This window comes from Pyrgilauda ruficollis, unplaced genomic scaffold (genome assembly GCF_017590135.1).
Source record: "Pyrgilauda ruficollis isolate IOZ18807 unplaced genomic scaffold, ASM1759013v1 scaffold6, whole genome shotgun sequence".
Lineage (NCBI taxonomy): Eukaryota > Metazoa > Chordata > Aves > Passeriformes > Passeridae > Pyrgilauda > Pyrgilauda ruficollis.
The window spans coordinates 16,374,965-16,396,760 of record NW_024527710.1 but is presented as its reverse complement, the minus strand read 5'-3'; the positions used below and the strand labels follow the sequence as shown (position 1 = coordinate 16,396,760).

General features: G+C 47.1%; 2 protein-coding genes across 2 annotated transcripts; both read left to right on the top strand.

Moving 5' to 3' along the window:
- The first annotated feature begins 1,437 nt into the window (after nt 1-1,437).
- On the top strand, nt 1,438-10,819 carry LOC121362071 (cytochrome P450 2J2-like). Its single transcript, XM_041483283.1, has 9 exons — nt 1,438-1,644; nt 3,204-3,366; nt 4,001-4,141; nt 6,073-6,233; nt 7,233-7,409; nt 7,959-8,100; nt 8,670-8,857; nt 10,023-10,161; nt 10,641-10,819. Exons 1-9 carry the CDS (start codon nt 1,438-1,440, stop codon nt 10,817-10,819), a joined length of 1,497 nt encoding a protein of 498 aa, XP_041339217.1.
- A 2,890-nt stretch (nt 10,820-13,709) lies between these two features.
- On the top strand, nt 13,710-19,334 carry LOC121362072 (cytochrome P450 2J2-like). Its single transcript, XM_041483284.1, has 10 exons — nt 13,710-13,860; nt 14,214-14,518; nt 15,040-15,202; nt 15,353-15,502; nt 16,025-16,185; nt 16,575-16,751; nt 17,011-17,146; nt 17,322-17,509; nt 17,962-18,100; nt 18,707-19,334. Exons 2-10 carry the CDS (start codon nt 14,330-14,332, stop codon nt 18,880-18,882), a joined length of 1,479 nt encoding a protein of 492 aa, XP_041339218.1. The 5' UTR covers nt 13,710-13,860; nt 14,214-14,329; the 3' UTR covers nt 18,883-19,334.
- The last annotated feature ends 2,462 nt before the right edge of the window (nt 19,335-21,796 follow it).

The following is a 21,796-nucleotide window of genomic DNA, read 5'->3' as shown; positions in this document are numbered from 1 at the left end:
ATCTGGGAACCTGTAAATAATATTTCAGAGCAAGAAGGGTGGAGTGGAGATAGATATTGCCCCTAAAAAAGACTCCTGCTATAGCCAAGGTGCAGGTCTGTCAGATAGCCTGCTTGTGCTTCTAAGATAATGAAAGACAGGGACAGCAAAGCTTTTTAAAATGGTGAAAGACTAGAGAATACCAGATTTTTTTTTCCCAATTATTGTTTCTTATGAAAAGCTGCACTTTTTTTCCTTAAAAATTAAAGCTTTCATTAAAACTGAAGACACTGCCCATGGCAGGGATGGAACCAGAGGATCTTTAAGTTCCCATTCAACACAAACCATCATAGGATTCTATGGCAGTAAAAACTGACCATCCTTCAGAATTTTTCATATTCAATTCCCATCCAACCCAAACTATCATAGGATTCCATGACAGTAAAAATTGACCATCCTTCAGAATTTCTCACATTAAGTTCTAGGCAAATAATTTAAAAACTCACTATTTATAGTTTTGCTTTAGTATAAATTTAGATTCTTTGCAAAAGTAAATGTTGTAAAAGGGAAAAAAAAAAGAAAAAAAAAAGGAAAGAGAGAGCTGGAACCAAGTTGTAGCTAAATATCAGCAGGTGACACAAGATTGATCCCAAGTCACAGAGGTCACTGTCAGTCCACTACAGCCTTCCCCCAGGACAGTGTGAAGCTTTATTCAAAGGAGATTTTCAGAAAACCCAGGAGATTTAAATGCATAAGTTCCAATCCCATGGCAAGCACATGAGCCTAAGTTCTCACTTTTGGAATTAAGCTTCTTTAACTCTCATTTGTGTGGCTGGGAGAGCCCTGGGCCTCTGCAGTTCTTCCCTTGTCTGAACCTCCCCTGACGGTTCCGGCAAAGCCAGGAAGGCTTTGGTGGGCACTGAAGGCACCCAGCCCTTTGCAGAAGGTGCTTAGCACTTAACAGGATCAGCCCCTCAGCCCCTTGTGTGGTGTCCATCACCTCAGATGCCTCAGCAGCCCCGAAACCTCGTGATGCCCACCACATGTGATCAGCCCCATAAGCTGCTTTCACCTCACCTCGAATGTTTGCTGTGCTGATAATCCCAGCGGGGTGCCCATATAAAGGAGCCCCTTGTTCAGGGCAAAAGGGAGGAATGCTCTTCCATAAGAAAATTAGGGAGTTGACAAAGTTGTAAAGCTAAAGGTTGGCAAGAATGCTTTTGCTTGGCCAAATGTTATGAGGTTTCAGGGTTGTTTTCGGAGATCCTGATGTTTAAAGTTAGTTATTCAGCAGGTGGTCTGGCAGCAGCTGTATATGGAAAAGCAGCTTCCAGTCAGCTATCAGCATTTTAGCTTTTTTTGTTTCTTTTCCAGCCGTTGCTTACTGCTGTTTTAGCAAATGTAACACCAGAATCAAGTCCCTTCCTGGGATGAAAACCTGCGAGTTCATCAGCCAAGATGGAGCTTCAATTTTGGCCTGATTTTGTGTCTTTCTTGAAAAAGCTGAATGGTCGGATGCTCTTGGTGGTTCTGGTCACGTCTCTTTTGATTATTGACTTAATGAAAAAGAGACGACCCAGGAATTTCCCTCCAGGGCCGCAGCTCTTTCCTCTCGTGGGAACCTTTGTGGACTTTAAGCAGCCCCTCCATCTTGCACTGCAACAGGTAAGAGCTCCATGAACATTTTCCCTGCTAACAATATCTTACCCTTCCATGACTCTTACCACCACATGCAGAAGCAGCAAGGGCAGCCTCTGCAGAGCTGGGTATGTAATAACCACGTGAAATAGATGACCCTCCTTGGTTTTATCTCTCACTATCATCTCCTCTTCCAGGGGAGTAGGATGGTCCAATGGGAGAGAAATCCATAACAGAGGAAGACCTATATGTTCCTCCTTTTTCTTCCCATCTGGCTGTGACCATTTCTTTCTGGACCCCAGAAAGGGCTCAGAAGGGCTGGGCCAGGCTGGGGGACAGGTGAAAAGTGCTGTGTGACAGCTGGACTATTTGGAGATCACCTCTGAAAATTGTCCTGTCACTGTCTTTGCCAAGAGGCCAACAATTCACTCCATCACATCTGAAAGAAACGTTTAAAATCCTGAGTTATGTCCTGTGGCTTCTTCTGTGCTGCAAAAAGAGGCAGTGATCCCTCTGGAAAGCTTTGACTCCCACCAGAGACAAAAAGAGAGAGACTTTATACATGCTGAGTATTCCTCTCTGAAAAGGTGGAAGAAGTTCTGACATGCTGACTGCAAAAATCCTTTCTGGTGACTGTTTGTCTCTTGCTTTTGCTTAGCAGGCTGACACCAGCCTGTTTACCCTGGGTGTTCTCAGACCATCAGCATGGGTGGTCCCTGAGGGAATCCTTGGGGAAAGCTGAGGCAGCAAGTTCAGCATATTTTGTCAATACACACAGTTATTAGGAAAATTAATCCCATTTATTTACAAGCACACAATGACTGAGACACCCATTTGGTCCCAGGCTGCTTTCACGAGTCACCACAGCAGTTTGGGGTGACTCTGTGTGTCCTTTCATGTAGATTCATTCTAAGAAGAGGATGAGCTCCTTGACAGAGAGAAGATATGATCCCCCTTTTACCCTTATACATCTCAGAGGAGACACTAATGCCAGCAAAGTCCATGCAAGGAAAATGGCTGCAATTTGGCCATAAATGCAGTCAGCCTTAAAATTAGAAGTACGTGTCTAGCAATAAGCAGTTAGAGCTCCTGTCTAAATGGGAGAGCTGGAGAAGAAACCACACTGCTCTAGACACAAAGGTGATGAAAGGGATGATTTGTTGTGCTTTGCCTTCAGCAGGAAGAGCCTGAGTGTGGTGACCCAGGTGGTGGGACAGAAAGGGACAGAGCAGATGCCCATTGGTTACAAAGCAACTTACATCCTTGCCACAAGCCAAACTGATGTAAACACCTGGTCAAGCCCAGGTCACACCAAATAACAAATAGAAGCAATCCATCTCTTCCACACTACAGCTCTCCAGCCCTTTTTATGCCTTCTGCAGCCTTCACAGATTTGATGACATGCATGCATGCATGACAGCTGAGATTTGATGGGACATGCATGCTGGGGTTTGGGTTTCTCTAAAGCCCCTTTGCTTCAAGCAGGGTTAAATTCAAAGTCAGATTTCCCTGTTCATGGTCTTGGCCTGGTGAGGTTTGAAAATCCCCATCTTCTTGCTCTCAGAGGACAATGGACTCTCTTTCAGCTTACGGGTCGGTACGGGAACATCTTCAGCGTGCAGTTTGGAAGTCTGACATTCGTGGTGGTCAACGGGTACCAGATGGTGAGAGAAGCTCTTGTCCACCAGGCTGAAATATTTGCTGACCGGCCAAATATTCCACTCCTCCAAGAAATATTTAGAGGCTTTGGTAAGCACAGCTACAAGGATTTTGGGACAAAACTTCCATCTCTTTGGAATGATAACTGCTAGAGGGAAAGAAACGGGTTAAATTCAACCCTTGTGAGCTGCACCTGTGAAAGTTTGCACAGGGGAAGGCAAGAAAGCTAATAATCTCACAGGGGTATGTTTTAATCTCTGTGAGATTTAGGGATGAGGATGGGCTCAAAACCAGATTTTAATGAAAGAGGAGAAATAAATGCAAGCTGCCCAAAGATCTATACACTTGCAGCATTTCCCCCTGGGTTTAATTTCTCCTTTACTTTTCCTGCCTGGGTTGCACACAGCTCCAGAGACGGGGTGCTCCTGCCTGCAGCTCTGCCAGCAGCGTGATAGTACTCAGAGTATTTTGGCTTACACCTTTTTTTCCCACGCAAAGTGACAAAGTAGCAGATTAAAGCAAATCCATAAAGCTAGATCTTTAGCATAAGCCAATTACTCTTGAATTTTAATTCCCAGGCAAAGCCATAGCCTTTTCCACATCCACAGGCTTTCTTTGCCTTGGTTTGGGGCTTTTGTCCATGAAGAATGGACACGGTTTCAGAATCCTAACACTCACAAATGACCCAGAGAGAGGATTGTTCACCTGTTTTTTCCACCTACAGGGCTCATATCATCCAACGGGCACATATGGAGGCAGCAGAGAAAGTTTACTTTAGCAACACTGAAAAGCCTTGCTGTAAATTTTGAGGAAAAAGTGCAAGAGGAGAGTCGGTACCTCGTGGAGACAATTGAAGAGGAGAAAGGTGGGGGTTAGTGCACAGCACTGTGCTCAGAGCTCCCAGCTAAATGAATGATGAGAAGTAAAACTCTTACCCCAGCACAGCTCCAAACGGGCAAACCATTTCTTCAATAGCTCAAATCTCTATCTTACACTTCCAGACTGTGCCTTTTAGCACTTATTTTAGACCTCAGGCCTCCTATTTTAGTTGTTCCTTATTAATATTGAGCAAATATATTCTAGGTGGTTATTAAAACATGAGTGTTTACGTGGCTAAGGAAGTGTCTTGTGCATTCTGCGAAGGAATAAATGCAGCTCTCCTGCCATCAGGCACTTCCCCTCAGAGGCTTAGTTAACCTCTGCTTGTCCTTGGTTTTGCAAAGTATTTTAAAACTTGTTTAGTCAGGCTTTCCTTTTGTATCACACACAGATGAAGCGTGTGCCTTGCTCTTTTATGGTCCAGCTTTTAAAAACTGCCAGAGGGATATTAGTAAGAATAATTTGTATGTTGGTACATGGGTGATGTTGCACTTCAGCTTTAAATAGAAGCAGATGGGGTTGAGCTAATTCTATGGAGCTATATATAGTAAACAAGAAAGATCTAAAAAGGAATTGTGAAATTATATACTAAACTTGCTCCATTTTAATTGCTGTTGCACTGAACAGGCCAAATACTCCATGTTGCCAATTGATTATAGTCTTCTATAGTCCTAATCAATAAACTAATTAAGCCGCTGCTTTGGGCCTTTCTTCCCATTAGTAATGACAAATAGTGATCATGTCCATCACTCTGATATCTGAGCACCAGCCCAGTTTAATTACTTTCTTGAAGAGTGGAGAGAGCAGCCGTGCTGCGAGGAGTGCCTTGCATTTCAAAGTGATGCTCAACAGCAGCTCAGGCTGGACTGGGTTTGTCACTGGGATCAGTCTCTTGTCACAGCAAGTGGCTCTCCAGGCTGCTGAAATGTGCCCGAGGAGATGAAGGTCTCTGCTCAGTAGCTCTCTCAGGGAACACAGATGTGACAAGTATCACATCACACTTCACTTTATAAATGGGCTCTACGGGCCACATGAGCTATTTCTGGGGTTTACAGGTGGGCACAGAGATCTGCAACCCTCTCCCCTCTCTCCTCCAGCTCCCTTGATTTCTTCATGGTGCACAGCTAAAGCCCAGGGCAATGGTATTTTTGCAGTGTGGCTGTCCTGGGCTCCCTGCCCTGGGCAAAGCTTTGAGGGACGCTCTCCTGGTGTTTAAAATTGGCACCAAACACAGGTTGGAGCGTGCAAAGTTGACAGCCATAGCATGGCATGCTGCTGGTTGTTTTCCCTGGAAAATGCCTCAGACCCTGCTTGGGCAGCTCAGTGCTAATGCCACTGCCTGCCAGCAGCCTGGGCTGGACACAGGACGGGATGTCCTGGCCCATAGTGCCCAGGCTCCAGCGGGATGCTGGAGGTGATGGGGGTGGTGGGTACCCCAGGACATGGGGTGAAACCTGAGCACCACCATGGGTGAGAAGCAGGTCTCACCCTGAGTCACAGCTGTGGATCTGATAGAGAATATGGTTTTGACTGAGACAGAACACGAAAAACAAATGAAAGCTGTCTTTATAATCATAGAATCGTGGAGAGATTTATGTTGGAAAAGATACTTTAGTTCATTGAGTCCAAACATTAACCCAGCACTGCTGGGTTCACCACTAAACCATGGCCCCAGATGCCACATCCACACACCTTTCAAACACTCCAGGAGTGGTGACTCCACCACTGCCCTGGGCAGCCCCTTCCAAAGCCTGCCATCCTTTCAAATGAAGACATTTTCCCTCATAGCCAGTCAAAATCTCCTCTGGCACAACTTGTGGCTGTTTCCTCTTATCCCTTGTTCCTTGGGAGACAAGATCAACTCCCACCCGGCCAAACCTCCCTTCAGGCAGTTTCCTTTCCTTTTCTTTCCTCCAGGACAGCCCTTTGACCCTCATTACAAAATTAACGGTGCCGTTTCCAACATGATCTGTTCCATAACTTTTGGGAACCGCTTTGACTACCATGACAACCGTTTCCAGGAACTGCTGCACTCCCTGGCTGAAACGCTGCTGCTCATCGGAAGTTTCTGGGGCCAGGTAAAGCCACTTGGATGTTTTTTCCAGCTTCAGCTGCACATAACAGCTCAGAAACTGGGGTTTCTAAGGCACTGGTGTAATCTGCCTTTTCCTGTAGAAAAAGAGCCATGTTTAAAGGAAAATGACCAGGAGAATTGTTTTACATTAGATTGGATTTATACACAAATCCTATCAGGAAAGCAAGGAAATAAACTAAAATTATTGGGACACATGGAATAAAAAAAAACAAAAAAAAAAAAAAAAAAAAAAAAAAAAAAAAAAAAAAAAAAAAAAAAATCTCTATTGGGCCACAAGAAAAAAAAAAAAAAAAAAAAAAAAAACAAAACAAACAAAAACAAAACAAAAAAGAAAAAGAAAAAACAAAAAAAAAAGATAAAAGAAAAAAAGAAAAAAAACCAACCCACTACAGGATTGCAAAACCAATCTTATGCCTGGCATAACCAAAAAACAACAGGAAAATCTTAAAAGAAGATCTTAAAAGAAGATCTTAAAAGAATATCTAAAAAGTAGAACTAGTAACACTGTGAAAATTCCTGTCTTTTTCGACACCCATATCCCAACCAGTTTCTTAAATAACTTCTATTTATGAAAAAAAAAATTGAGATTCCAGGTTTAGAAACAAAATAGGTGGATTTGGTGATGTATTTTCTGTGTGGCCACACACCATGGTCTGATCTCTGTGCCCACCATGGGGACACATGAAGGGGCTCATCTGTACCTACCTCACCTGTGGCCACCTCATATTAGGGGGCAGCTTTGGCCACTCAGTATTTGAGAACTTTATCAGCAGAAAATATCTGTCTAATTCTCATCTTGTTTGCACTGATTTACCCCTGTGTAAATAAATTTGTACAAATTGGACTGTTACAGCAAGGATTATTTTTTTCATGGTAGCAAGCAGAGTTAATCAATTAATTGAGAGTCCCGTCCTCTCAACTATGATACCTGCTTTTTTCTAACTCAAAAAATGCTCTTTTGCTCTGTTTGATTTCTTACCAGCTCTATAATGCTTTTCCTTTCATCATGAGACGGTTGCCAGGACCTTTCAGGAAAATCTTCAGGCACTGGGAGAAACTTCAATATTTTGTGAAAGGCGTGATTGCAAAGCACAAGGAGGATTTGGACCAGTCCGAGGCAGGAGATTATATTGGCTATTACCTGAAGGAAATAGAAAAGGTAGGAAGAAAATAACTAAAACCACCTAAAGACTAACCCATAGAATGAGCAGAGAAGATTCAGGGCTGTTTTGTCAGGGGAGCTCTTCCCTCACACATTGCCTTCCCCTCCCTACCTCTGCCACATCAAACTTTAGCAGCAGCAGAAGCCTGATCACTTAGAAAACACACAGATTTTTTATTTTTTTTTCCATTTGAAAGGATTTACACTTTGTCTTCCTCCCTTTTTCGTTCTGTCACACGGCGTAGGAGGACTCTCAGGGAACATGTTCATGTTTCTGTGAGCACTCGCACGCCCGTGTTTGCTATTGTGAAACTTGACATTTAAAAATGCTACCTGCTTTCAAGAGCCACTCTACAGCAACCAGGGTGTCTGTCAAAACAGTCCATAGGACTTGAAATTCAGTGAAAGTACAGGCTGGAAATTTCCAAGTCCAGGTGTAGATAATAAAGGAGCAGTAGGACTTCAGTTACACACAAGAGATTTTGGATTGGGTTTTAAAAGCATCCCCTCCAGAGTAAGCTTTCATTGCCATGTTTTTCCTCCAAGTTTAAAGGTGACACCAGCTCCTATTTCCATGAGGAAAACCTGCTGTGCTCCACCTTGGACCTGTTCTTAACTGGGACAGAGACAACGGCGACCGCCATCCGCTGGGCTCTGCTCTACATGGCTGCGTACCCCCACATTCAGGGTAGGGCCACTGAGGGGTCCTTTGCTTAGCCCAAAATTAGGAAAGGGAAACTCAGGGAACAGAGCTAAACCAGGTCTGCACATCTCGGGTGTGCCTGTGCCCCAGGTATTCTCTTGGGAACCTTTTGAAGACAAGTCTTAGGAGAAGCTGTTGAGGGAACTGGGAGTGTTTAGCCCAGAAAAAAGGAGGCTCGGGGGGGACCTTCTCAAGCTCTACAACTCCCTGAAAGGAGGGTGCAACCAGGTGGGGCTCAGTGTCTTCTCCCAAGGAACAAGTGACAGGACAAAGGAAAATGGCCTCAGGTTGTGGCAGGAGAGGTTTAGGTTGGATGTTAGGGAAAATTTCTTCACTGAAAAGGTTGTCCAGCCCTGGAACAGTCTGCCCAGGGGAGTGGTGCAATCACCCTGGGAGTGTTTAAAAGGAGTGAGGATGTGGCACTTGGGGACATGGTTTGGTGGTGGCCTGGCAGTGCTCATTTAATGGTTGGACTTGATAATTTAAGAGGGCTTCTCCAACCCTAAAAATTCTAAGAGGAATATTTTGAATTTTTTTTTTTTCCCTCCCTGTAGAGAAAGTGCAGCAGGAGATCGACGCCGTGGTCGGGCAGTGCCGGCAGCCCTCGATGGCCGACAAGGAGGAGATGCCCTACACCAGCGCCGTGCTGAGCGAGGTCCTGCGCATGGGCAACGTGGTGCCCCTGGGGGTGCCCCGCATGACCACCAGCGACACCACCCTGGCTGGCTTCCACCTGCCCAAAGTGCGTGGGGACCACTGGCCTTCACCCCTCTGCCTTCATCCCAACAGCCTTCATCCCAACAGCTTTCATCCCAACAGCTTTCATCCCAACAGCCTTCATCCCAACAGCCTTTGTCCCACCAACCTTTGTCCCACCAGCCTTCGTCCCACTGGTTTTCATTCCCACAGCCTTCATCCCACCAGCCTTCATCCCAACAGCTTTCATCCCACCAGCCTTCATCCCACTGGTTTTCATTCCCACACCTTCATCCCACCAGTCTTCACCCTACCAGCCTTCGTCCCACCAGAGCAGGGTCTTCACAGCCCAAGCACCAAATCTGACCTGGAGGGGAAGCAGGCAGCAGGATCTTACAGAAATATCACAATTATTTAGAAAATACAGGCCCTCTTGATGGATTCTGTGGGGCTGTTATGGGTCTCACCTCCTTACAGAGGAGAATTGTGAGAGCTTTATGGTGCTGGATGTAATTTCCAATTTTAAAAGGTTTAGGCCTTAAATTTTGTAAAAGACACCCTCAACACATTACGGGAATAACAGAAAGACAGGAAAGTAAATAGTTTGGGTTTGTTAATTCTACACAACATTAATAACCCTCTATTAAAAGTAGCACTTGATGAAGGGCAGGTAATGAGCATTGTTTCACACACACTGTTCTGCAATTACAAAAGCAAATATGGCATTTATATATAACTGGTCTCTTCCCTCTATATGACTGGTTGCAATGAGATAAATGTTAAAAATCCAGGCATTTTCCTCCACATTGATTAGAATATTTCCCTTGCTGGTGGAGAATGTGGAGAGATAAACCAGATCAGTTTTATCTTTTTTCTAAAAAACACATTTAAACAAATCAATTGAAAATTACTTGATTAAATTGCTTCAAGGTCCTATGGGAATGCAGTGCTACCAATTTAAAGTTGGTTTGCATTAACATCACCTGTTACTGCAGCTCGGGATGCAGATCAACGACTGGTGATCTGTAAAGGCACACACAAGTGAACAGTCCTGCCGATTTTCACCCTCATTTAATTACATGGCTTAGGGGGAGAAAAAAGCCTGTTTTGCCCTTAAAACAGTGTATTTTACAAAGCTAATAATAACCCAGCGTGACAACATTTCGGCTCCTCTCCGACGCGTAATCGCCCCTTTTCTCCACCTCTCACAGGGCACCACCCTGATGACCAGCCTGACTTCAATAATGTTCGACAAAAACGTGTGGGAGACTCCAGACTCCTTTAATCCTGAACATTTCCTGGAAAACGGCCAGTACAGGAGGCGGGAGGCTTTTCTGCCCTTCTCTGCAGGTAGGGTGATGGATGGGGAGGTGGCTTTTCTTTTTGCAAGGCTTTTATTTTTTCCCCAAAAGACACTGCTTATAGAGTAGTGGGTACCGCTCCTGTTCAGCTTCCAGCCCATCCCCACAGTGAAAATCCCAGTCACAGTTAATAGAGGCTGCTCGGAGCGGGGAGGAAATCAATTTGTTACTGCGGGATTTAAAAAAAAAAGAAAAGAAAAAAAGAAAAAGGTTTTTTCTTCTTGCAGAAGTTACATAACTGGGTTGTTCAGACAGTTTCCACTCGTCGCCTCTCGGAACAGGCGCAGTTTGCTCGGCAGTAAACTTCTGGGGAAGGTTTGAGCAGATTGTGTGGGTGAACATTGCCACCTAACCTTTCCAGGAAGAAAAGCTGCTGCAGCCTGTGCAAGGCGGCGCGGGCCGGAGGAGGCTCGGAGCTGGCTGGAGCTCACTCGGGACTCTCTCGGGTTCTTTGTGCTCCTTTTCCAGGCAAGAGGGCTTGTCCTGGGGAGCAGCTCGCCAGGACCGAGCTCTTCATCTTCTTCGTGGCCCTGCTGCAGAAGTTCACCTTCCAGGCCCCAGCAGCGGCCGCGCTGTCCTTCGCCTTCACGCTCAGCCTCACGCGCTGCCCCAAACCCTTCCAGCTCTGCGCCCTGCCCCGACACTGAGCCAGGCCTGGGGCTGCCCCACAGCTCCCCAAACTGGGAAATCCCCTTCTCCTGACCACCCCGGAGATTTTGGGCTGAAATGATAGGCCCTGGAGGTCCAGCACCCGCCAGCATCTGGGAGGCAGGGGAAGGGCTCAAAGGCCACATCCTGCACGCTGCAGCAAACACAACCCTTGTGGCTCTTCACCTCATTCCTGCTCCCTGCTACCAGTCTGACAAAATGCATGGATTTAAAAGCCTTATTACCTCATTTCCACTGTCAGCAATTCCCAGGAAGTTGTCTGCCAGCTGCAAAATCATGGTTTGATGTTGACTTTTCCGTGGGGAACATGTCCATCACCCAGAGACTGCTTAGCAGCCCCTAATGCTGCAGCACCCAAATAGCCAAGGGTTCCTGAGGTGTCCCTGCTCAGAGCTGCTGGCCTTGGACACAAGTTCTGGACTCATGACTCAGCCTCAGTTTGGACTTTCAGGTGGCCACAGCTGATCCTGAGCCTCAGGTGGGCTTGGGCTCAGGGTGGTGGACATTCCCTACAGCACCACATTGCTGCTGTGTGATGGAAATCACAGAATCAAGGAATAGTTTGGCTTGAAAGGGACCTTAAAGATCAACCCCTCTGCCATGGGCAGGGACACCTTCCACAAAATCAGGTTGCTCCAAGCCCCATCCCACCTGGCCTTGGACACTTCCAGGGATAAAATATATCTAAGCAGAGATCTCTGCAGCAGCAGCAAACATTTTTTTGGATCTCAAAGGATATATGGGAATTTTAATTAGGAGGCTACGGGGGAGTAAAAGGAGCTTCTACCAAAGCCCAACCCGCGTGGGATGGCACAAGGAGCTGTGCTTCCAGCAGGTCTGGAAGGGCTATAATAATAAGACACAGCAATTTTATATTAGAAAAAGCAAAAAGTTTGTGCTACTAAAATACAAATCATAAAAGCTGCAAAAAAAATAATCCCCTGGGATTGCTAGGGAGCAGTTCACCTGAAGTGCAGCAGAAAGGGAACAGCAGAGAGTCGGAAGGGTCATGCCCATGGTGGCTCAGCCCTGCCCCTCAGGAAGGAAGTGTTGGAACAGTGGCTTTGTGGTGGGAAGTCACAAGTTCAGCACTTCCCCTCTGCTTCTGGCAAGGATTTGTGTCTGTGTGACCAGCATGGACAGTGGGGGCCGAGGAAGCGGCTGGGACAGGGCACCCTGCACCATGGACACAGCTTCTTCCTATGCCAGGCCTCTCTGGATAAGAGCTAATTAAAAATGCAACTCGTAGAGAATTTTTCCGTTTATGTGACCAAGCATTTGTGCTTAGAAATGCTGTCTCCTGTGTGCTTCAGTTTGAACTATAGTCATAGCAAAGATTCTTCTTCTTGTTTTTGTTTTTTTGCTTCTCACCTTTCATAAGTGACTTTTCTGTGGGTACCCAAGTAGGATGTGGAATAGTTAACAGGAAAAGAGGATTACACCGAGTTTCATTTCCACTGCTTTTCTCCTCTGTCCCCGGCAGTAGCGGCTTTGCTGCGGTACAAAGCAATCCCTGTGCAGTGGCAGATTTATGCCACAGGGGAGAGTCCTCTGCACATCACATCCCTGCCGCGCCAGGCACACGGGGATTCTGTCACTGAGCTGTCCTTCCGACTGATCCCTTCAATCCTATTGCGTTTTTAATTATTGTTTCACAGTCACGGGCTCCCATGTTGTGTTTTTGTTTTTGTAAAAGAGAAGACATAAAAGATACAGGGACTTTTTTTCACCTATGAAGTCTTCAACGTCACTCGGGACTAGGCGCTGGTTTCTCTCCATTTTTGTGTTTCTTCTGCTGTAGGTCTGACCTCTGGCTTGTGGCTGCAGCTTGTATTATTTGCACCGGCTTAGCAAATAAATATTGATCTCTTCTCTGTTTCATTTCCAACTTGTGTTTCTTCATTACTTTCGGGTTTCCTCTGTTTCCTCTCCTACTCCTGGAGAGAATAAATTATTGAAGTGATCTTTTTTTTTTTTTTTTTATTTTTTTTTCTTTTTTAGTTAAATGCAATGGTGCCATACCTTAAAGGCAGGAGGCATGAATTTATTTAATTTGCAAGTGGATCCTCTCATGTCACTGCTGGCGAACACATGCATCTCCAGGGGCTCTTGCCTAAGTGTGCTTAAAAACCAGAGGTGAAAAGAGCTATTCTCAAAAGCAGGTCTCTCCCCTTAAAATTCCAAAGTAAAACAGAGATTTGCCTCCTCCAGCTTCCCAAGTGTAAGGTTATGGAGAACATGTGTACGGCATCACAACAGTGGGTCTGCTGCACCTCTGTGCCTTGTCATCAGCACTGGACAATCCCAACAGCCACAACTGATGGCCTCCAAAGAGAGAAAAGGCACCCAAAACATCCCCCAGAACAGGAGGTGGCAGCTGATGACTGCAAGGGGCTGTGGCAGAGCCATGTGATGCAAGGGAAAAGTGCTGCTTCTCCCTGCTTCTTTCACAGTAAAACGCAACAAACACATCAAAATTCCACGTGGTCCGTGTGCACGATCACCTCCCCAACCCAGAGCTGCTCCTGGGTGGGAAAATGCAGCACATTCTACTGCCAGCTCCCACCAAAGGGCCCCAGCCTGCAGAGCTGGGCATCTGCATCAGCTTCTCAGCACCTTCATCAGCTCTGTGGGGCTTTGGGAGCAGCTTCACCGTGGGCTGTGACCCGAAGGACAAGTAGGAAGGGATGGCTGGAGAGCTCAGGGCACGGCCAGAGCCAGCTGCTCTGCCTGCACTCGTCTGGTGGAGATCAGAAATTGTTGGCGCTTAGGAAGCGCCGATTTCCGGAACAGCTGTTTACTTCCAGCCCACGTCACCCAGACACACGAAACAGGAAACTCAGTCAGAGGGTTTGTGAAAGGTTGCGCAACCTTATCTCGGGTGTCCCCTGAGACCTGGGGCTTGGCCTGGAACTCCTCAAACCAGGAAGCGAGCTGCTTTAAACAAGGAAAGCACGGAGGCTCTCGGAGCAGCTGCGGACTCCCTGGCACTGAGGAGCTGAAACTGGGATGTAGCACGGTGAGGGCACCTGGGAAGGAGGGAGCAGGGGCATCCTGAGAGATTGGTTTGTGGGAGCTGCATGCTCAGACTGCCAGGTTTTAATCTCAATCCCACAAAGCTCATTTCTGTCCTTCAGACAAGGACATGGAGCACTGGGGTTTAGTAAAGTACTGAGGGGAGGTTGGAGGGGAAGTGGGAAGCTGGGGGTGTTCTGGTTCGTGGTGGGTTTCAAACCAGATGAGAGGGAATGTTTCAGTTTAATCAATAAGGGGTTTAATCCTTTCTGAAAGCTGGGAAAGCAGAAGTCTGAATGTAGCCTTGAGAGCAAGCAGCAAAAGCCACTCCTCGCTGTCCTGTGTTTGCACCCACAGCTGTGCCAGCACATCACCCATCTCCCCCTGGCCCTGGGGGCCTCAGTGGTGCCCTGTGAGCTCAACCTGCCTGACCTGCTGTGGGACACGTCCCTGCAGAGCCCCACCATCCAGCCATGCTGCACTTCCTCTGGGACAGCATCTCCCTCCAGACATTCCTCATCTTTCTCTTCATCTTCCTGCTCGTCGCAGACTACATGAAGAGCAGAAATCCAAAGAATTTCCCTCCCACTCCCTTCCGCCTGCCCTTTTTGGGGCACGTCTACCTCTTAGACTTCAAAGATCCTGCAGCCACAGTGCAGAGGGTATGCAGGTGGTGAGGAGCAGGGGAAGGGGATGGAGGGACTGCAGCTACACATCCCCAGCCATGCAGGGAAAGGGATAACCCAAACCCCACAGGTAGTGAAGGCAGGCAGGAGGTTTGGCCTCATCCGTGGCATTTATCTGAGTACAAGCAGGGTGACAAGTGCGGAGCGATTCCACGGACAAAGGTCACAGCACGATCCCACAGGTGCAGTCACAGATGTACAAACCTGACAGATCCGAGTGGGGGCTGGAATGGGGTGAAAAAAACCTGGAAAAACACAGGACTGAAAAATCAAACCTGGTGAGGTTTGCTTGATTTATGGCCAATTAACACAATCTCCCAATCACTGATGCAGGAAAAGGGGAAAGAAAAAACTACACCCTCAGGCAGAGTGCACACATTCTGTCTCCTCTCCCACTCTTCCCTTGTTTTTACCCATGTCCTCTGCCAGGACTGTGCTGGTCTCACCAGGAACATCCATTGCAAATGAAAACCCCTTTTGTTTATGTCCCCTCCCAGCTACATAAAAGATATGGTGACATCTTTGGCATACAGATGGGCAGCATGAAGTTTGTGATAATAAATGGGATGCGGCTGGTGAAGGAAGTGCTCGTAAACCAAGGGGACAAGTTCATGGACCGCCCTGACATTCCTATTGACAAGGAGATCTTCAGCAAGATCGGTGAGTTACCCCTCAAGGGATGTCTCAGCTGTAGGGTCCAAGCCTTGACCTTCAGTGGTCTGAAACAGCTGGAGACCGGGCAGAGTGAGCCCTGGAGCTTTTCTCCCTCACTGGGAGATGGGCCCTGGCTCATGGGGGTGTTCCTGCCAGGACTGATCTCCTCCACCGGGCACCTGTGGAAGGCACAGAGGAGGTTCACCCTGACCACGCTCCGGAATTTCGGCCTGGGGAAGAGGAGCCTGGAGGAGCGCATCCAGGAGGAGTGCCGATTCCTCGTGGATGTGTTTAGGGATGAACAGGGTGAGTGCCATGGCCCTCAGCAGCTGTGAAGGCAGGAACTGGTAGGGCCTGTTGTAATTTCACTGCATGCTGAAAAATACCACACCTTGCAAGCAATGCTACAACACTGCCAGCATCCCTGCTCCTTCCTACAGGTGCTTTGCCTTCCAGCTGGCTGGGGAATGCAGCCAGGCAACACCCACAGCATTATTCACAGCCCACCTTCAGTCTACTCCTTTCTGGGAAATACCGTGTGTGCATAAATGCTGATGTTTCCAATGAATTCAAACAACATCCTACAGACCTTGTTTTCAGAAGTATACAAACATCTCCATAAGATGATTGAACTGGGACCACTGGGGTTGTCCTGCCAAGCTTGGCCAGCTCATGGGGTCAGCCAGGCACCCCAGGAAAGCACTGACATAGGACAGTACCCATTAGGGACCACTCATTTCATTCATATTTCTTGACTACTTTACCTCTGATGTGTGTTTTCTTCTTTTCTGAGAGGAGTGGAAGAGAACTGATCTTTTTCTTCTCCAGGGAATCCCTTCAACCCTCAGCTTAAAGTCACTAATGCTGTTGCAAATGTCATCTGCTCCCTCCTCTTTGGCAATCGGTTTGACTACCACGATGAGGATTTCCAAAGACTGCTGAATCTGATGAATGAAATGACTGCCCTCCATGGAGCTGTCACAAGCCAGGTACAGCCCTCCTGCCACCAACCCAGGGCCATAGTTTCTTCTTGGAATCAACCTTAAAAGTCACAATGTTGTTGTCACCAAAGCTGTCATTCCCTATTCCTTTGCACAGGGTAGATTTTCCTGTCATTTCTTTCTTCCTTCTGTTTAAGTTGTGCCATGCTCATGCTGCTCTCTCTCACCCAAAATCACTTTTCCTGCCCACTGATTGCCAACCTGCCTGCTGAAATAGTGGGTAACACACAAGTTACCCTATAATGAATTCTGCTCTTCTGGAGCTGAGCTGTTTCCATCAGCTCCAGAAATTCAGCAAGTGCAATCACAAGGTAGCGTCTTGATGTCAGAAGAGGATTTTCAAGTTGTTTATTCAATTTGTCCTTTTGTGTTCAAAGCTGTACAACAGTTTCCCATCTATAATGAAGTACTTACCTGGAGCCCACCAAACCATTTTTAAACACTGGAGGTTAATGAAAAAATTTATGCAAGAGCAGATCAACAAACACAAGGAGGACTGGAACCCCTCAGAGAGCCGGGACTACATTGACAGTTACCTGCTGGAGATCTCCAAGGTCAGCAGTTGGGAGAAAGCCCTCCTGGAGTGGGGCTTAGAAACCAGAAGGGATGGAAAATGAGCTCAGATTCTCCATTTGAGCTGCCTGTGTAGCCTTTTATGAGCTCAAGACACACATCAGGTTCAGGCCACCCATCAGCAGGATGGGGATGCGAGGGGTCAGCAGCTTCTGTCAAAATCCTTGGGGTGGTCTGGACCCAGTCTGGTGCCAGGACACCCTCACTGTTCCTGTGTCACTAACACACCTTTTCCTGAAGGACCATGACAGTGACACCTTCCAGGAGGAACACCTCATAGCCTGTTCACTCGACCTAATGTTTGCTGGCACTGAGACCACGTCCTCAACCCTCCGCTGGGCTTTGCTCTTTATGGCCACACACCCAGAAATTCAAGGTACAGTTAACAAAAAGTTGGTGATTTCCCTTGCTTTTATCCCTCACAGCTTTGTGAGAGACCAGTTGGGAGTGTCCCCACACTCACATAAGAAGTCCCTTGGTAGACCCTTACAGCGATAACCTTGTATTGATCCAAGTTTTTTTCCCTGGGCTCATTCCTGCTCTTCCCCCAGCCCGGGTGCAAGCTGAGATCGATGCAGTCATCGGCCAGGCACGGCCACCAGCCCTGGAGGACAGGAACAACCTGCACTACACCAACGCTGTCATCCACGAAGTGCAGAGGAAGGGCAACGTTATCCCTTTCAACGTGCCAAGAACGGCATCAGAGGACACCTACGTGGATGGCTACTACATCCCAAAGGTAAACTCTGGAGTTCCAGGCACTCCAGGGACACTGCCAGCTCCCCAGGCACGGTGCCAGGCCAGGTCCCTCCTGTGCAGACACTGTCCCTGCCCTGTCCAGAGTTCACTCCTGCTGAACGTGAACTTTTGCCATCCAGTGTTCTCCAGCTCCCTGAAGGGTGCCACACCCCCACACATACCTTTGAGGCACAGATCCCAGCTCTTACAGGGACTTTAGCCCAAGATTACATCAATAAAAATCATGCTGATGAGGGAAAATGCAGTTATGTAACTGCACCTCCAAACTGACAAGAAGTAGAAAATCTGGACCTGCAGTGGGGTGTTGCGCAAATAATTTCCGTAGAATTTGACTATGGATGTTCTTCATGGAGAGGAGACTGGAAGATAAAACTGCCCCTTCTGCTGTCAGTGCCAGAGAAAGTGTAATTTATTTTTCTTTTTTCCTCTTAGGGCGTTGGTGTAATGACAAATTTATCCTCTCTGCTGTTTGACGAGAATGAGTGGAAAACCCCTGCTACTTTTAACCCTGAGCATTTTCTGAAGGACGGGAAGTTCTGGAAAAATGAGTATTTTCTACCATTTTCTGTGGGTAAGATTTGCTGAATTATGGTGCACATGTGGGCTTGGGTTTCCAACTGCAGGGTAGAGACAGAGAGGAAAATAGCAAGGGAAAGGGCAGATGCACCCTGGAGGTGCTACTCAAAATGCTCCCATTGCCTCCCCAAAGCACCACAACCACACTTGGAGCCCTCTTATGTCTTTCACATGCACAGCAGAGAAATGAGGATGAATAAAAAAACATGTAAATTCCAGAGATCCTAGGAACATCTTCACTGAGGCCATTGCTCTGCTCCTACATGGCTGAGCTCACCAGGGGCCTCACTGTTACCACCACAGGGTTCCCCAGACAGCAGCTTCCATGGGGAAGTTAATTTTAGCAGCTGCTTTTAAACCAGCACCACACATCTCCTCTGGTAGCTCTTTGGTGAGCTCTCCCAGCATGGGCACATCCAGGTCGTGTGTATGTGTAAAAAGTCATGCAATTTGGGGGGCAGGCCATGCTGTAATGCCAAAGTTATTACTGGGAAGCTTGGTTTGGGTTGAAAAACTCACCAAGGAATGGGGTAACACAGCTGGACCATGGTTCTAAGGAAAAAAGCACACTCTGAGGATGCTGTGGGTTCTGTCTCCACAGGGAAGCGTGCCTGCCTGGGCGAGCTGCTGGCCCGTTCCGAGCTCTTCCTCTTCTTCACCTCCCTGCTCCAGAAATTCACCTTCCAGGCACCCCCGGACACCACGCTCAGCCTCCAGCCCATGATAGGCATCGCAGCAGCCCCACAGCCCTACAAGATCTGTGCTGTGCCTCGGTAGGGAAGCCTTGGCCACCACCCTCACATGGAAAATCCTTTGTCAGGGTGCTGAAAACGAGGGGAGGCTCGGTGATTTATTTCTTTCAAAGCAATCGTAAAATAATTTTTTTCACAATTAGACTTTGCACTCTATCCCACAATGGTGTGATCATGGGATCAGTCTGGGAGCTTCCAGAGCATTATTAGTCTTGTCCTTTGGCATTGTAAATTAATGAGGGGCTTGGGGATTTCCTAATTTTGTGATGGATGGCCATGGTTCACCTTGGCAAAATGAGGGACACTTTAGAGACTGCACTGCTGAACCACCCACTGTGGCTGGGTACAGTGGGAGAGCAATACCAGCCTTTGTTTTATAACATTAACACAAGTATTAATTTTACATTTCCTTAATATGTACTTATCTAAAAAAAAGTCACTCTACAACACTTGTCTCATACATAATAAATATTTATCAAAGCATTTTTGTCATGAAGCGTTCTGCAAAGTGAAGACCAATGCAGGCCAAGTCCAGCAGGGGCTGCAGGCTTTGGCCATGCCCCTGTGTCTCTGTCCCTGCACTGCAGGAGGTTGGCACTGTAAAAGCAAAGGCAATTCCTACAGAAGTGATGGAAAAAATGATCCTGGCAGCACAGCTAGAATTACAATATGCAAAATCCTCTCTGTTTACCTGCCCAGCATCACAGAGTGGCTGGTGTGTCCAAGGGCAGTGGGGTGAGCTCCAGCAACAGACAATGCAGTTCAGCTGAAATAACAGCAACAAATTACTGTTTTGAGCCATCAGCTACACAATGAAACAGTCCCAAGATTGACAACCAGTGGTTAACACCAGTAAATGCACTGAACTGGGAAATAACTGTACCACAAGGAGCCTGTTGAGACCTCCAGGCAGAAGCTGCAGCCCCCAGGAACAGGATGGGAAATCAGGAAATCAGCACAGCACCAGGAACACACACCTCCAGCTCCTGCTCTCCTGCTGAGGAAATGAGCAGAGAGCAACCTTTTTTCAATTTTCCCTGGACTACAGCTTACCTCTTCCTAAAGGAAGCAAATTTCTCCCAGTGACCACAGCTTCTGGCACAGCTCCTTCAGCACTTGCTGGGTGGGGGGTTCTGCCACCTCCTCTGATTTTCTGTGCCAGTGGAAAAAAAGTTTGGGCTGTTCCTGGTACTTGAGGCTGTTTCACAGCTCCAGTAAGGTGGAAAAGTGAGGACACATGGTGGGACACAAACCAGTCCATTTATTAAATGCAGACTTTTCTCATCCTACTCCCAGGGAGAACTTGGTCAGCCCCAGCCCTACACCCCTCCTCTCCTCAAGCCAGATGCCCTCCAACATGCTGCTGGCACATGCTCCCACACCTCCCTTTTCCAGCAGAAACAAGAAAATATTTTGACTTTCTAGACCTGATCTCCTTTCTTTTCATTCTCTGAGAGAAGCTGAAGGGGAAGGCTGCAAGTGGGCTGCATGCTTGGGATTGACTGGGGAACAGTGGTAAGTTTCTGCTGTGTGAGCTATTTCTGCTATTACTCCCAAAACCATTCCAGTGCATACAGGTGTCATCTGACTGTTTTGTGGTACATTTTTCCCCCTAGTGCTTTGCTCAGATTCCCATTTCCTTTCCCAAGCTGCTGCTCTATCCAAAAGCTCCCTCCATAGGCCTCTGCTCAGTTAGTTAAATTCCAAAAGAAGAATGCATTTCAAAGGCTTCTTGAATATTTTTCCCCCTCCACCTAAACCATCTCCCACACGTGACTGACCTCAGCTCCTCCCTTCCTTTGCACTCAGGGCTGTAATCCTGTATTCCTCTCCAGGGACACTCTTCACATGAACACACAGAACTCCTGCTGCAGTGCTTGGCTCTTCAGGAGCTGCCAGAAGGTGCAAGCAAACAGGGTCAGGACTGAACAGATCCTGCAGCTCAGCTCAGGCTTCCTGCACAGCTGAGCACCTCCTCCCTTCCCTTCTCCCTCACACACCTGCACGCTTTGGTTTCAGTGTCTGAAACTGTTTTTATGTCCAGCCTCAGAAAGCAGGAAAACCAGTTCTTCCATAATGGCTTCATCCTTTCTGGGACAGGCCCTTCCATGCTGGGCAATCAACACAGCTCCTCATCCTCAGATCTTCACTCCAGAGGGCTGAAGGCTGCCAGCCTTCACCAACAGCACTCCTGGGCTGGGGGTAGTGCTCAGGGAATGAGAACTGGCAATAGGATTTAGGATGGAGCACATAAATCACCTGCACAGCAGGCTGGACAGGGCAGCCAGTTTTCTTTTCCCAATAAAAGCAAGGACAGTGATTCAGAACTGTACCTGATCCTCTGTGTCCTCTCAGGTGGGGTGAGAACAGGCAGAGACCTCACCTACCTGAGCAGCAATAATTACTGAGGTCACTCCACAGCCCATCTGCAGAGGGATTTAATCTTTCACTTCACAAGGCCCTTTGCCCAGCTCTCAGTCTGGGGGCTGAGCAGAGGGAACCAGCTTTGGGTGGGAGGAATGAACTGGAAACACAGAGGAGAGCAACACAACTCATCACATCCATACCCTCATTATAATACAAGCCTGTCCTGAAACAGGGTATTTTAGGTGGTGTAAAAGTACCAAAATATAGAACCAGACTGTGCATTGCCCAGAAACAGCATCTAGGGACCATTAGATACGTGGCTTGGAATAAACACACCAAAGAATTCATTTTAAAAATCTTTATGTGAATATAAAAGGATTTTTTCCAAAGAAAAAAATAAAACCAAAAGTTTAAAAATTAGTGCAATTTTTCGAGTTCTATGTAACACAGTGTTTACATTTGTTTTAAACAGAAGATGTAGACACCGACACACTGAAAACCTTAACTTAGGGGAAGGGGAAAAAGAAACAAGTAAGAAAATTATTGTACTAGACACTACCAACTCCTAAACA